This window comes from Varanus komodoensis, unplaced genomic scaffold (genome assembly GCF_004798865.1).
Source record: "Varanus komodoensis strain SLA01 unplaced genomic scaffold, ASM479886v1 scaffold85, whole genome shotgun sequence".
Classification (NCBI taxonomy): Eukaryota; Metazoa; Chordata; class Lepidosauria; order Squamata; family Varanidae; genus Varanus; species Varanus komodoensis.
The window spans coordinates 379,571-395,280 of record NW_025336543.1 but is presented as its reverse complement, the minus strand read 5'-3'; the positions used below and the strand labels follow the sequence as shown (position 1 = coordinate 395,280).

The 15,710-nt window shown below is 36.6% G+C and overlaps 1 protein-coding gene across 26 annotated transcripts in view; it reads left to right on the top strand.

The window, feature by feature from the left end:
- The window catches only part of CACNA1C (calcium voltage-gated channel subunit alpha1 C), a 536,805-nt gene that overhangs the window by 470,368 nt on the left and 50,727 nt on the right, over positions 1 to 15,710 (top strand). For 12 of the 26 annotated variants that reach the window (XM_044416952.1, XM_044416950.1, XM_044416960.1 and 9 more), the window contains 2 exons: positions 43 to 126; positions 678 to 761. In XM_044416952.1, the coding sequence (XP_044272887.1) occupies positions 43 to 126; positions 678 to 761 (168 nt within the window). The remainder of the gene's footprint in view (positions 1 to 42; positions 127 to 677; positions 762 to 15,710) is intronic. The other 14 variants (XM_044416974.1, XM_044416973.1, XM_044416966.1 and 11 more) reach the window with 4 other exon arrangements.

The following is a 15,710-nucleotide window of genomic DNA, read 5'->3' as shown; positions in this document are numbered from 1 at the left end:
TTCCTTTTTAATCCCCATCCTGCCTGCCCCTTCCTTATGTAGGGTTACTTTAGTGATCCTTGGAATGTTTTTGACTTCCTCATCGTAATTGGCAGCATTATAGACGTCATTCTCAGTGAAACTAATGTGAGTATTACTCTACCCTCTCTAGGATGCCACCAAATCCTCCTTCTCTTCTTCCTTCTCCTGTTTCCTTTTTTTTTCTTCCTGGTTTATGTTTTCTTCCCTCTAGTCATGCTTTTATTGAACTTGCCGTCGTCCTTCTCCCAGGGGGAAAAAAAAGAGGGCATAATGCCTTCTTCTTTTTCATTCGTCACTGCTGTGACTGGTGAAAGTGCACAGAACTTGGGGTACGCGTGCTTTTTTCCCTCCAAAAAATAAAAGGAAAAACAGACATGTGTGAGTCTAACATTCTAACTAACCAGGCTTTTGTCAATACCCTCCATCATGTTACAGAGGTATCAGCAAGCAGTACTGTACAGTGGTAAGAGACGCTTTAATATGCCCACGTAACCTCTTTCTTTTCTTATTTTTTTCTCTTCTCTCCCTCTTTCATGCTTTTTCTTTTTTCTTTCTTTCTTGTTTTGGTTTTACTTTATTTTTATATATCTTCTTTTTCTCTCTTTCTCTCTTCTTTGTTTCTTTTTCTTTTTCCTTGGCTTCTCTGCCACATGCAGCACTATTTCTGTGATGCATGGAATACATTTGACGCCTTGATTGTTGTGGGTAGCATTGTTGATATAGCAATCACCGAGGTGAACGTAAGTAGCTGGCGTCTGTCCATGAATGTGCCTGCTTTTAACATCCATTTGTCTCTTCCAGTTTTTTTAATCTCTTTCTTTTTTATTCTCTTCCCTTCTTTCTCCCTCCCTTTTTATTTAAAGTTTTTTTTAAGGATTGCTCTTTGGTTGTTCTGAATATTTTATTTTTGCTTGTTTCTTTACCTTTTGGAACACCTTTGAAAACTTCCTGATTGCTGCATCCTTTTCTTTCCCTCATAACCAGCCTGGCATGAATAAAAACTGTATAGTAGGAAAATCAATGATAACTATGTGGAGTGAATGCAGAAAGAGCAGGTTTGTGTCCTAGGAAGTTGCAGAAGAAGCACAAGTATAATTTGATTTGCCAAAGTTGTGTTAAACTTCCCAGAGCACTGAGATACTTGCCACTTCACAGACTTTTAGGGCAACTCTTTCGAGGTGGAACATCAGGAACCACATGTGAAAAATTTTCTGCCAACTTTTCCCCTCAATCATAAGCTCACAAAGCTTCATAACTGTGCCCACATTCTAACATAAATGTTATGTATCATATGGAATCATACAGTTTGTTACTCCATTATTTGTGAAAAGGCCATAGCAGGGGAAATTATTCTCCTACCAAAATGTGCATTGCATTCAAACTTTCTGATTTAGGGCATATTTTGACACTGTAAAATCCATCAGCACAACTTGTTGATTATTTGGCATATATGGTCCTTGGGTTAGAAATACATGCTATAGATAACTTGCCCAGAGAGCCTATCTAGCTAATGGGTCAGGATAATAATAATAATAGGATGAAGCATGAGGTTTAAAATGGGAAAACTCTACACAAATAGTATTGATACACTAGAGATACACAGTGGAATAGATTGGGATTAAGGCATTAGAACTGTATTGAAGTCCCAGTGTTTTGCATTCATATTTGCAGTTAACATGTAGTACTTTGGGAACAATTTGCACCAATAGAGCATATAATGTTGAAGACTAAACCATCCCCAATCCTCGTGGACAGGAATTTAGCTCACATGCTGTGCTATTCAAAAGTATAAATGTGTTACATGAGATAAAATTTCCCATCTCTGGATCCTGGATCACACAAGGCATGTGTGCATCAGTGTGGTGTTGTGGTTAGAATCTTGGACTGGGATTAAGGAGATCTGAGTTCCAGTCCACATTCAGCCATGAGTGACTTTGGACCAACCATGAACTCTCAGCCTTAGCTACCTTACAGGGTTTTTGTTGGAGGAGAGCCTTGTAAAATGCCTTAGTTCCTTGCAAGGAGAAAAAGGTGGCATATAAATGTAATAATAAGGTCTCTGTGTATATGCACCAACCATTGGTTGACATGATTGGTTTCCATCATACTACCTGTTTGGGAGTGAAGGACTTTGTTTTGCCTCATCCAGAAGAGGAATGGTGCACCAATCAAAAGTCATTTTATAAATCACTCTTTTAATTGGGGGCATGTAGAGACACTCACCAATTGCTGCTAAATTGTACAAATCTCAACTATACTAAAGGATTCCATATAGTGATATGCATATAAACAGATGTGATTAGATAAATCAAAGAGCGAAAACTGCATTTTAAACTGCAAGACTTTTAAAGACATACCTTGCAATTCTACTACTTACCTAATAAATGAGTGATTGATATTCTGGAAGTGGAAGGAAAACTTGGTAAATCTCATTGAGGTGATCCCCATTCCAGATAACATTCTGTTCTAGAATTTAGATCATATAATGAGAGTCATCAATTAATTTGACTCAGTTTCATTTTTGCACAGGACCAGTAGGTATCTATTAGTGCTCTCAAAATTAATCCACTGATACTGAAAATTACATCAATGTAGTTAAACAGGGCAAAGGTTGAACTAAGTTCAGCAGTTATTTGTGTAACTGAAAATCTGGCAAAGGCTTGCTTTCTTCTCTACAGAAAGAACTTCCCAAATTTTATAGGTGCATTGATGATGGTTCCCTGAATCCTCTCTAAAGATTACCCTCCTACTATACAGACAGAAAAGAATTCTGCACATGTTTTTTGTTACCTGGCATGTTTGAATTTTCTCCTTTGAAACTTTGCCTAACATTTGTTATTGAAAAATTAATTGGTTTTGATTTTTTCTTTTTTAATTTTTCCTTTTCCTTTTTCTTTTTGCACAATATCTGATGCACTGATAATTTACATCAGTTAAGGATGGAGTTTGTCCTGAATTGTTTGAAATCCTATTGCACACAATCCTGTTGAATAAGAGAATGAATGGAAATGTCAATCAGTTTATCCCATCAAAATACTGTGGCTGCTTGTGGCATTTGGTATGAAACCCCACAGCCGCACACCCATTCCCCAGCAGAAAGGCGCTAGGAGCTACAGATCATATTGAAAAGTGTCCCTTTTCCTTGGTAGTGCAAAATGGTCTGCTCATGTATTGCACCTCTTCTTCACCCACCCCACCACTGGGTGCCTTGCTGCTTTGGTCACTGTTTGTGAGCCTGACCAAATCTGCCTTGTGTGCCTATATGCTGAATTACTTTTCACCTGAGGCCTGGGGGTATGGTGGGTGAATGGGAAAAGAGGAGGGCAATTCCTCATAAGCTCTACATAATGGTAGATTTTGATTCCAAACCCAGGCATCTTTAGTAACTGAGGAAATTAGTTTGTGGTAGAAACTCAACCCTGCTGCAGTTAGAACAAAGAGTAACACTCAGATTAGTTCTGTATTGACAGTGATTCTTTCTTGGCTTGCATTATTCTGTCATGAAATATAATAGATGCAGTGAACAGCAACACTCTGAAGTCCACCTGGGACTTTGCTTTTGCCTGGGTAACACTTAATTGGCAGACCAATAGAAGGCAAGAGTAGAAAACACAATTATATTTGTGTGTGTGTGTGTTTGTGTGTGAGGTGGGGGTTATTTTCTCACTTAAGAAACACCTGGAATTGGAAGAGCAAAAACTTCACTATAGTGTAGGTGGGCCACAAATCATAAAGTAACTTTGAGCAAGACAATGCATCCCCATTGAGGCTGAGCGAATTTAAAGCCATGCATACAGAAGAAAAACCTGGAAGATGTAGGAAGACTTGCTCATGATATAGATGAAAGAACATCCAGCTGCATTAACAGAGCAATAAATCTGCAAGTCATCTTCAGTTTTTCTTGAAGCTTAGTTTCTCTCATTTCACATTCAGTAATATGTTTCATTACTTCTTATATGGCCACAACAATACTTATTTGTGTCATCTCTGCAGAGAATTACACTGAATTCACTGAAATTATGCTAAATGGTAAGGCAAAACAAGATAAGGAATGCAATATTCTGCCTACTTCACCATTCTAGTTTCTGTTCAACTTCTTCCTTCTGGTTCCCAATCTACTTCCAAGGCTGATTGGGAGGTGGTTGTCTGAACAATATTTCGATGCACCATTTTTAAAAAAAATCAGTCAAGAGAAGTTGTTCTGAAATAATTACAGCTTTCAGTGTATTTGCAGTGCAGTCCTATGGACATCTACTCTGAAATGAGACTCTTTGAATTTAGCTTTAAGTATGTATAATATTGCATACTTTGCATAAGTATGCATAAGTATGTATAATATTGCATACTAAGTCTGAATTTGTGTAGGAACCAGTCCTTTGAGATCTACTGTAGGTCAGAAAACACAGTTTGAAGATTGTAAAAAGTCTTGACAAGCATCATACATTTGAAGGCAGTTTACTACAGAATAGCTTAAATGACAGACAATTATTCAAAATTAGAACACTGCTGAGACTGTAGAAAGAAAAAGAAAAGAAAAAGTTCTAAATATCCATAGCAATAGGAGTCCAGAGAATGGTTTAAAGGTATATATTTCAATCTAAGAATTCAAGCCAGTCCAAACTCAGATAAAGGGTAAGAAAATGCAACAGATATAAAGGATTTTTTGTCATTGCAAGGACAGCATCTTTTGCAAAATCAAGTATATTGACATAATACTCCATACAGATAACTGGAATAATCCTGATAATTTCATGAGGGGGCAGAAAAAGCTTCTTACATACAGTTCTTACATATAGTTCATTCCTTCTGCATACATATGCATTGTGGGAAAATATTTTTTTCTGCACTGTAGTGTCAGTTTTAAACTACTATTTTCCCCTGACACTTCAAGTGTTCCATGTTGAATCCACAAGGAGTGTTGATGCAGCTTTTAGTTCTCCATTCAGACTTGCTCCTGAAAATGTGCCTCTTAGTAACCTTTCTATACAATTTTTGGGGAAGCTGTGCCCTTTCTCTTTTACTTCCAAACGCCAAAGTACATGTCTCCCATAAACTAATCCTAACAAAGCAACTGTCCTCAGCAGCAAGGCTACTCACAACTAGTGATGCTTCAGGAATTCAATTTTTTGTGAATTCTGATACAACTGACCTAATCTGCACACATGGACAGATGGATGGAGTGGAATGTGATTACCTCTGAATTTTTGCACTTTGCAATTTTGTGATGCACATGTAGGCTCAAAATTTTAATTATATATTAGAATATTTTCGGAATGCATACTTTGGGATAAAATATGTTGACAGATCTGTATTTTGTGATAAAATACATCCAAAATGCATATTTGATATGTAGTGAAATACAATTTTGAGCAGATTTAAAACAAACAAAAAAAACAATTGCAGATTAATGCAGAATTGGGAAAGAATGGACTTATGAGTACAAACATGCAAAAGAGACAGACATTAAAAATAATTTGATCTGTCCATCTCTGCCCATAACCTTTCTACCATATGCTAATGGTAATATTTGGTACTACCATTGCTGTATCATTCAATTAAACATTAAAGAAATTAGTACTTTTAAACAAATTGTCTCGAAGAGTTCAAAGAAATCTTATCCAGTAGCATTTCCACATGAAAAATCAAAGGTTTCTAGATAGAGTAAGAAATTCAAAATGTCTTTACTTTTAGGTACATGAGACTTTCAGACTATAGTTTAATATTATACTACAAAATAGCTATGAATGGTGTATGAGTGTTTTTGCAAATGCACTTTTTATCATAGCTGCAGATGTATGCAGCTGTATGAAGTGGCTGTGTTTGTAGTGAACTAATTTGTGTGTCTCTGACTAGTGATAGATGCGTATGTGGTTTTAGTTCCTTTCTTTTTGCTTTTCAGGATGTTTCAGAAAATATGACCCATTTACCTGATCACACACATTTACACATGTACTTTGTACATATTTGAGTGCAGGTGTATGTCTTAGGGCTTGTGCACACATTAACTTGGTTGCTGTACCAAGAGGTTAACTGCTTTGTTTACCTCTAGGTAGCAGCAAGCTAGCTCTAAGCAGTGTCTAGAGCTAATTCACCAGAGGTAAGTGATAACCCACTGGGGGAACAACATCCCATATAGGGCAGGTGACATCCACCCTGGCTAAATAATGTGTGCACAAGCCTTAAAAGTATCATTGAGCTTGTGGATGGATGCATATTATTCAATGCTTACACCTCTTGGCATGTATCTCTGCTTGCCTGTGAGGTATGGATGCATGTGTGTACATGATTGGTGCATGTGCATGTTTGTTAGCATGACTTTGTGATTCTATGTTTGGCAGTGTCAGAGTGTGAACACATAGAACCAGTTCTAAAGTTACATTCACTTCAAACAGACCACAAATCACAAACTGTATAATTAGCAAAATAAACACTATCTACATTCCTAATGCCCAAACATTCCTTGACAATTTAACCTATGCTTTGCTGGTTTCACTTTACTTTTCTGCATCTGATTACATCCAGATTCATCTTCAAATTTAAAATCAGCTAGATCTGTTTTGTACCAGTTAATTGTCTTCGGATGCTGGTGATTATTATTAGATTGATAGAAAGGTGGAAAACATAAAAACAACTTGTAAACCAGGAGTTTACAAATTCAGGAAGTCCAGGAGGTGTCATTTTTGCCCTTAGACACTCCTGCGGCCGCAAAATATTAAAATTAAATTGTGTCCACAGTGGCTACAGTGCACCAAAAGAGCAAAGATCAGGTTGAAGACAGGCTAAATGTGACCTTTTTAGTAGTGCATAGCCACTACAAATTAACAAAAAAAATCAGTGCAGTAAGATCTGTTGTAAATAAAAGTTAATCCCAAATATAAATGTTATTTTAAAGCCCCAATATTTAAGATATTGTGCTCTGTCTCAGCCTTCTGATTGTCTTGATGACATCAGGAAAGAGCTCTAGTCTTCTGCCAAAAAGCACAATACAAAAATCCATGCACAAACACCCCTGCTCTTTATGGGAGGTATGTACGAGCCAATCTGTGCACTCATAAGTGGGAATATTAATAAAACTAACCATATACAAGTCATGCCAAGAGTTTGCAAGTTATCATTCCCTCTCTCTGTTTTGGAAATACAGCTTTAAATTACTTGCTCTCCATTCAGCCTATTAACAGTGATAATTCCTTGTTTTAATAAATGTATAGGATATGTTTTGAAATCCACTGGAGAGAAACACTATATAACTAATAATAATTAATTATTGTAACCATGCTTAACATGTCCCATTCTGGTCTCCATTTTAATGAAAAAGGGTGGGAACATGAAGGAAGAGGTGCTTCAATCTCTACTCATTTTTGAATAGCTATGGTCATTGTGTGAGAAATACAGGACTGAATTCCTGTACAATTTCTTAGAGGCTTTATGGTAGGTACCTTTGCCCTTTTGAATGTAATTTCTGAGAGACAATATTACAAAATCTGAAGAGGGGCTTTGGAATATTTTCAAGGAGAGACTTGGTCATAGTGGTTGAGAACAACCTTATATAGAAATACATGCTTGATGTTATTTCCTTTACCCCATAATGTACCCTTTCCTCTGGATGACAGAAGGGTTTCATTAATCTTTTAATGTGTAAAGAAGAGGGATTTTCATGTTATATGTTCTCTCTGTCTTTATGAAATGTAGGAAAAGACTGGGAAGCCAGACAGATTTCATAGTACTAGCATTATATTAACAAATGCTAGCATTAGATGCTAGTCAATACAACGTAGTCAATATGCATCTTCAGTCATTCATAAACCTTCCTCATGTTCTTCTCTTTAATAGCTTAAAGCTGTCTGTTGCATGTGAATCCTCATTTTCTGCAGATGCAGGATTTGGAACATCACACATGTTCTGGCTGGGATGTCTGTGGCAAAGTAGGCACTTTGTTCCTAGATTGAATAGAGCAGATGCTGTGCATCAGGCACATATAAAAAACCAACACTGTCATGTTGAGACCTGTGCGTCCTTTATATGGTTATGAGTGCTGCTCTGTTCTCTGAAAGGCAAGTGAGGGGTCTTTCACCTACTTTTGCATGGCTAACAATGTTTGTCTATGTGTCTGTGTACCTGTGTGGGAACTTGGAAGGGATATTTCACATGTACAGATGCTTATGTTTACATCAACAGAATGTATAGGGTTTGAGCATCTGGGACCTAATCTTAAAGCTTTATGTTTTCCTATGAAAGTGTTTGCATGTATGGGTGTGCCTGTATGCTGAAAGGAATAATTTCAGTGAAGTATTTGGGATCCAGCCACTAGTGCTGTAAAGGAAGACATAATCTGATTAGAAGATTATAACCTGCATGACTAAGTACTGCAATACTTATAGGGAAATGGTAAAAGAGAGAGAGAGATGAGGTCATAGGTGTCTTCCAGATTTCTCACTCAGGCCCCTCACATACCAATTCAGGCATTTCTCACTAGGGAAATCACATTTCATGGTGTGCTTCCAAAAAGTAGTCTTTGCTTTCCAAATGTGCAAGATCTTTAAAAAAATCAGAAAGTTAATTAGTGCTCTTGACTCTGTGCCTAATCAGAGAGTTCTCCATGTATTGCTACATGACTGTTCTTAGCTGTAGGAGCAGTCATATAGAGAAAGTAGTCTGTTACTTGGACCACCCACAAATATAGTTACAGCTTCTGAACTGTGGCACCTTTTGTTGCAGAAGGTTTTTTCCTGTCACAATAATGAAAAACAACTGTATGAAGCTTTGTCTCTGAATGTCCAAGTAGAACCCTCATTTCAAATCTGTATCCAGAAACAGTTGCGGGCCTGGAATTACACAAAGAATACTTCAGCTTTCTGAACATGTTCTCAGAAGATTCTTTAGTCAAAAGCGATGTGAACTGAGAGGCAAAACTATTTTTAGAGCCTATGTCTTATCTGCAGACAAATTAAGTAATTTTTCTCCCTTGATCTTGACTAAAAGCTGCTCTATATTGAATGAGGCAAAGAAGGGGTATCTTTCTTTTAGGGACATCTGTGTTTTAACTCAGTTAAGCTTTATACGAATAGCATGCCTGCTGTTCACATTCTCTGGAATATTCCATTTTCTTTTTTATTCTCTGGTACACCTTCCCTTTAACCTTCTCTCAGTTCCCTGCTTTTTATGCCCTCCTCACCTTTGTCCTTCTAGCTACACCAAACCCCTCCAAACCAATATTTCTGCAGCAGTCAAACATGTCTAAAGGTAGACAGTAGTGGCTTGAATCATACAGCCCTTCTGGGAATCAGGACAGCTGTGTTTGTAATAATGTTGAAAATTCCTCAGCAATTTTACTGTACCTTCCCCAGTTTGGTGAGATTCAGCCCAAATTCCTACTTGGAAGTAGGTCCTAGTGAAAGAAATGAGACATGCCTCCTTATAAATGGTTTTAGTACCGAAGTGCTAGATTCCTACATCATGAAGGCCTCTTTAAAATTTTACTGCAGCTGCATTTCCAGAGTAATTGCACTGGCTTAACAAGAATATCAGTTACTAGTACGGTGGAAGTGGTTTGATGATTGTGGCCTAAAATAAGCCCTGTCCATTTATCAAAACACAGATTGGTGGAAGGACGGCATGCACATAAGCCTCGGCCTTTGTTTCAGATTCTGCCTTCATCTCTATTGCTGTACTGATCTGTTCTCCCCTCTTTTGCTCTGTCTGATCCTCTAAACATTCCAGCCATTTGCTGTTATGCTGACATTGGAAACAAATCTTCATTTTCCACATACTTGCGATCATTTTAGAGCTGTGGTTTTCTACAGGTAAAATGTGGAACAATGATTTTTTTTTTCAAAAATACTTCTTCAAAGGCTGGTGTGTGGATAGTGAAATCAAGCAACAGCTAGCAAAAGGCAGGAGAAGCCCAGCAGCTTCTTTTGACATTCTGTATTATCCCCCACCCCATTGTTGTCTTGACCGTTTTATGTATTTCTGATTATTTCCCTATATTTGTGTTTCTGTGTGCATGTTCAATTTTGGTATTATTTTATTGGGAGATATGTTTACTGGGGATTTTTGTCAGTTTTATACTGTTGTTTTTCAAAACAACTGGAGTTGTGTATATTTCTGCAAACAAAATGCATAAGCAAATAGATTGACACTGCGTTCAAAATTCAACATCCTGAGAATTTGGGATTTCTTTTTTTCTTTTTTCAAAGTGATTAACCCTCAGGGCTTGCAGACATGTGAACAATGCCTCATGAAAAATCAGAGGGAGATTAGTATGATTTCCAGTGGTCTGGAAATTAGACTTAGTCTGTGTTCTGCATAGCTTTTTGCCTCAATACATTTTCAATTAAGACAAAAAAATCAAATAGATGAAAATTTGCTTGTTTCATTATTAATACAGATCATAAAATTTAGCTTCAGGGAGTGCAAAATTTGTTTATTGTTTAGCCAGTAAATCATTCTGATTCTGATTTTAAATTCTTGTCAGTTCTAGTTACTGGACTATTATGTTTTTATCCAGCTAAATATAGAAATGTACAAAAAAGTTTGGTAGTTCATGTTTCTCTGTGAAAAAGGAATAGCTTATACTAAACTTTTGGTGTTCAATATGATAGAACACTCTCATAAGTCATATGTATATATCCAAATATTTAAGAAATCTATGTAAACCCCCAAATTTGTTTCCAGAGTTAAATTCTAGATACAATGATTTTTTGCTACAGATTATTGTATCTAAAATGACAATTGCATAAACTATAAGAAAGAGATGCTAAACTTGAGTGGATTCATATTTTTTTTAAAAAAAATAATATAAATGTAGCTTTAAAAGTTTGTATCCTTTCACAATCCATTGTGTAAATAACATGGTTCAAGAATGTAGTTGCATTTTTTGTTTTTTGTTTTTTCTGTAGATGAAAGAAGGGTGATGTGTTAAAGTGTCTTGTCTACAACAATGGCTGTATGGGTTTATTTAAGAAATCCATCTTTGAAATTGCAGTCATGGGGCAGTACCCTAGTTTGTCCATGCCCCTTCAGGACCCATCACTAGCATAAAAGGGAGCTAGCTATTCAAAAGGCAATCAGAAACAAGCAAAAACACTTATTTCTAGAACAGAGCATATCACCAGAACTTGCAAGAGGAAGCTCTGTTGATCTTGCCTAGAAATAAGCATGTCTGCCTGTTTGGGGAGTTGCTTTTTGAACTGCTTTGTTTCTGTTGTGTGAATAGTAGGTCACACTGGTTCAAAAAAAAAAAAATAAAAATAACGCAGGAGTCCCACAGCTGCTGCCCACAGTAAATCATACTGACTTCCTGGAAGACCCATCAACACATGCCACAAATGCTAACAATTACAAATCACTATGTCACAAATCCACAGTCACTATGCTATCAACCATATTCTAATTGTGCGGACATTGTAGATCCATGTTATTTCCACCATCTACATTCTGGAATCTAGAGGAAGAGACAACCTCTTTTAATACATGGTACAATTTATGCAGCATTATGAGGAAGGAAAAAACCAAAAATAATTCCTGAGTAAGATAATGGCATGGGCTGCAACAGTTTTGTTAAATTCGGTTGGACATGAAGATTACTGGGAACTCAGTCTCAGTAAGAAGCCTAAGCAAATCTAGTTACATAATGAGGTTTATGTGTGTTGGTATATGAAAAAAATGAAAGAAAAGACATGTAAGACAGCAGTACATGACAAAGGTTAGGCCACAATGTGATGGTTCTAGAGCACTTGCGTTTTAATGAAATTACTCTAGAGTAAAAATGTTTGTGGAGTACAACTATAGGGAATAATGTTCCTATTACAATGAACACAAGTTGTGTATGGTCTACATTGAAAATGTAGTAACGTAACTAATAATTGGCCTAGTTTTAGAGATCAGACAAACAGCAGCTTTTATGTATGATAGAAGTTTCATTACACCAAATGACATCATAATTTCACATCATATCTAGTCAAAGTATGTGAGATATCCTTTCTCAACGATAATGCCAAGTTCATAACACTTGCACTGGAGTAACTTGTATGAAAAATCCTGTGAGTATACTCTAGAGAAGCCCACACATTGAATAGTTTGTAGGAAAATAGCTCCCCTTCATTTCAGTGAGACTTGCACAAAAGATGTCCCACTTCCTGTTTCTATTTTCTCAAGTTTCTCATCTTTAAAATCAGGAGATCAATGTTTATAAGGCTTAATTTAAAAGTAGCCTTTATTTTATTATTAAAGAAGCAGTTTTTCTGTAGATCTTTTTAAAAAGCTGCTTATCTTCTCCCTCCACTTTGATCACATAAATACTTATGTCTACTGATACTTATTTAGATGTTGGAACTCTCAGAAATAACTGAGGAAAGCACAAATAAAAATCCAACTAAACTATTTAAAATTATCTTCGAGCTATCCCACAGCTGATATTAATTTTTTTGGTGAAATACTTGGTCACTTTCCATTGTAGTAGTAGTAGTAAATATTAGTATTAGTATTTGACAACTTAATTGTAAATGGGACATTTTTAGTATGTACTTTAAAAACATGCCATTCAGTCAATGCATTTCTTTATATCTCATGCCCAGAAATGCATTTGCCTCCCCATCAGGGCTCCCGGTGAGTGAGCATAAAGCCCTCCATGTGCTTTATTTATTCCATAATAACAGGTGTTTCAATTTAATGGGGAAAAGTTAATCACTGTCATCTGGGCAAATTTGCCCTCCCACCCATATATTACTTGACATATTCCAGGTAAGTTGAACCACAACTCCCATCATCCCCAGCTAGCATGGCCATTTCTGAGAGTTATGGTTTAAACTATTCTGGAGGCCATCATGTTGGGGAATGCTAATGTAAATGTTTAAGCCCATTAGTACCAATCAGTCCAGCAAGAAATTGCACACAGAGAAGCAGCCTCTGTATAGTTGGTATGAGATATCTGAATGCATATCCCTACAGTAATGCTCATCTGGACCCCAGTCACTTTCCGGATGTCTCTTTGAATGAGGGTAGTGATAAGCTTCCTCATTCAGTGCCACTATCTGATATCCATGTAAACTGAATCAAGGTCACAACATGGATTTTTTCTATAAATGGGGCAACTTGGCAAAGTTCTAAGTAGTTTTTTCTTTCATTTTCAGTGTCATTTTCTTATTGCACTTCACATAGGTACAACCCTAGCCACAAGCACATTACAAAAATATTTCTAAGCTATTCTTAAGGGGAAAAGTCATCCAGCTGGCTGTTTGCCTTACATGAGGAAGTATTTCTCCTTGCAGACTTCTATAGCTGCTTTTTATTTTTAAAAAAACGAACCCCCAATAGAAGACTTACAGTTTCTGTTATGCATTGTCTAGCTTGCCCTTGATTCATTCCTTAATGAAATATGCAGTAAAAAGACACAGAAAATGAATTAAATGATACATGTGCTACTTTTCAAATAAAAATTACCTGGCAGTAAATGTTTTCTGCCTGCCTATCTGTGCAGCTGAGCTGAGTGTTTTACTGTGAAATAATTATCCTCTCTGGGAACATCTAATTGGCTTTCATATAATATTTCCTGGGATATGTACTCCAGTTTCAGCTTACTTTCAAGATAAAAGAGATATTTTCAGCACTTGCAGTGTACACTGAAGCAAAATAGACCCCTAGATGGAACAATGTTAGCCTTATTACTCCTGTAGATGGTGACTGTACTAGTATGCTTTCTTAGGCACTCTGAATCATAAGAGCCATTGTGAATGTGGCACACTGAATATGTTTCCCATGCAGTTGTGGACTCTACTTGGGACCCAGTGTCCCCAACCAAGTAAACATTAGAAAATTCATAACTGACTCTTCTTTCTAAGGATACAAGAACTAGCTTGTCAGGTAAGACATACGACCCATGTAACTTAGCATGTACACCAGATGTGCCTAGGAAGCTCATAAAGAGGGCATTGTTGAAATAACCATAAGCTGATTATTTGTCCCACCATTGGCTAATAAGATCCTGAATATTAGTTTTTAACTGTCATAGCTAATTTCCATCTGCAAAAAACTCTTGTTCATGCTCTCATCATTACAGCAATGATTACAGCAATTTTCTGTTTAATCTAAAATTGTCTCACCTCAGTACACCCATCTGTACTTTGCAACCAAAATTAGTCACTTACCTTGTTGCTCTGTCCATGTGAAAATCCTTCTTAAATCCTTAGATTGCCTTCCGATCCACTCCCAGATCCCAGACCCTTGCCTCCAAACACTCTGCTCTTCAATTCTGATACATCCTCATCTATGGCCTTGGCTCATCCAACTTCATTATCCTCAATTGTTTGATGACCTCTTAACTTCCTCAACCAGCTATACTCAATATGCTTTGCTGCCCATTATGCCTCAAATTGACTCCCAAAACACCTCTGTGAGATACATCCCATAATCAAGTTCACATATTCCTCAAAGACTCTGAAAGACGCCCTAGAACTAATATTCTTCGAGGACTAAGCAAGCATACATGTAAGTACATAGTTAGAATAGCCGCAATGGATAGACCTGTCCTTATGAATTTGGCTAACCCACTTTCAATACTATATAGACTAGAGGCCATCATCACATAACAAAATACTCCTCCTCCTTCCCCATAAATGAATTATGTTCTTTGTGACAACATAGTCTTTTGTCTGTTTTTCCCCTTATTGTCAGTCATTTGCACTGGATGGCTCTGAATTCTAGTAATTTAAGATGAAGGCATAAAGCTTTCTGTTCAACCACTCTAACTTGTTCATAATTTAGAGAGCCTTTATCATAGTCCTCTCTAGCACTTAGATACATTGATTGAAATGGAGTGACCGGCACACAGTATTCTGAAGGAGATATACATTTCTGCAATGGTATTGTGATAACTTTTAAGTCCCTTTCTTAGTAATTCTTAATTACTAAAAATGCTTTCTTAGTCATGCTTAATTTTTTTTGTGTGCTTTCCACTAGGCTCTAAGAGATATTTCTATTTAATCAAACTTACCGTTTGTACCATGTTCACTTCTAATTTTTATTGTGTATATGCAATTCAGTTTAGTGAGTTATATTACTGAATTAGTACACAGAGGGAGGAGTTTTTTTCCACTTTGCTTGCCATGCAATCAGGTGCCGCACTGAAGGAGTACCCAATACTTTATCAATAATTACCACACAAGTGAAGAATAGTTGACTTATACTTGTAAACAAGAGAAGATAAAAGTTAGGGGGAAAACAACATAAGTGTTTTCATAAGCTTAATTAATGCATTACTATTCCCATCATCATAGAAGCTTGAGTACACATTGAGTCTTGGGCATAACTTTTAAGCACTGCACACAATCCAAGAATAACTCAGGATACTGCTGTTATCCACTATGACTTACCAATATACTTTTGTTAATTAGGATCAAAAGAGAGTCTTTCTCAACTGAAGAGCAAGGTTAAAATGTTTTAATTAAACATTAATTAAAGGTTGAAGAGCTATAAGCTCTAAAATGGCACTTCTTCAGCAAATGCTTAAATTCTTTTTAGACAAAAAGCCAAATCTCCAATCAATAGATAGAAACATAGTGTGCTAGAAAGCATTTTCTGATAACATGTTCAAAAACCTTTGATTCTTCTTAGAGAGCTGTGAGCTCAATATCCTGCCCATTTCCTTGTCTTATTTTTTTCTATCTAATGAAAAGAATTGTAAACACAGTGTG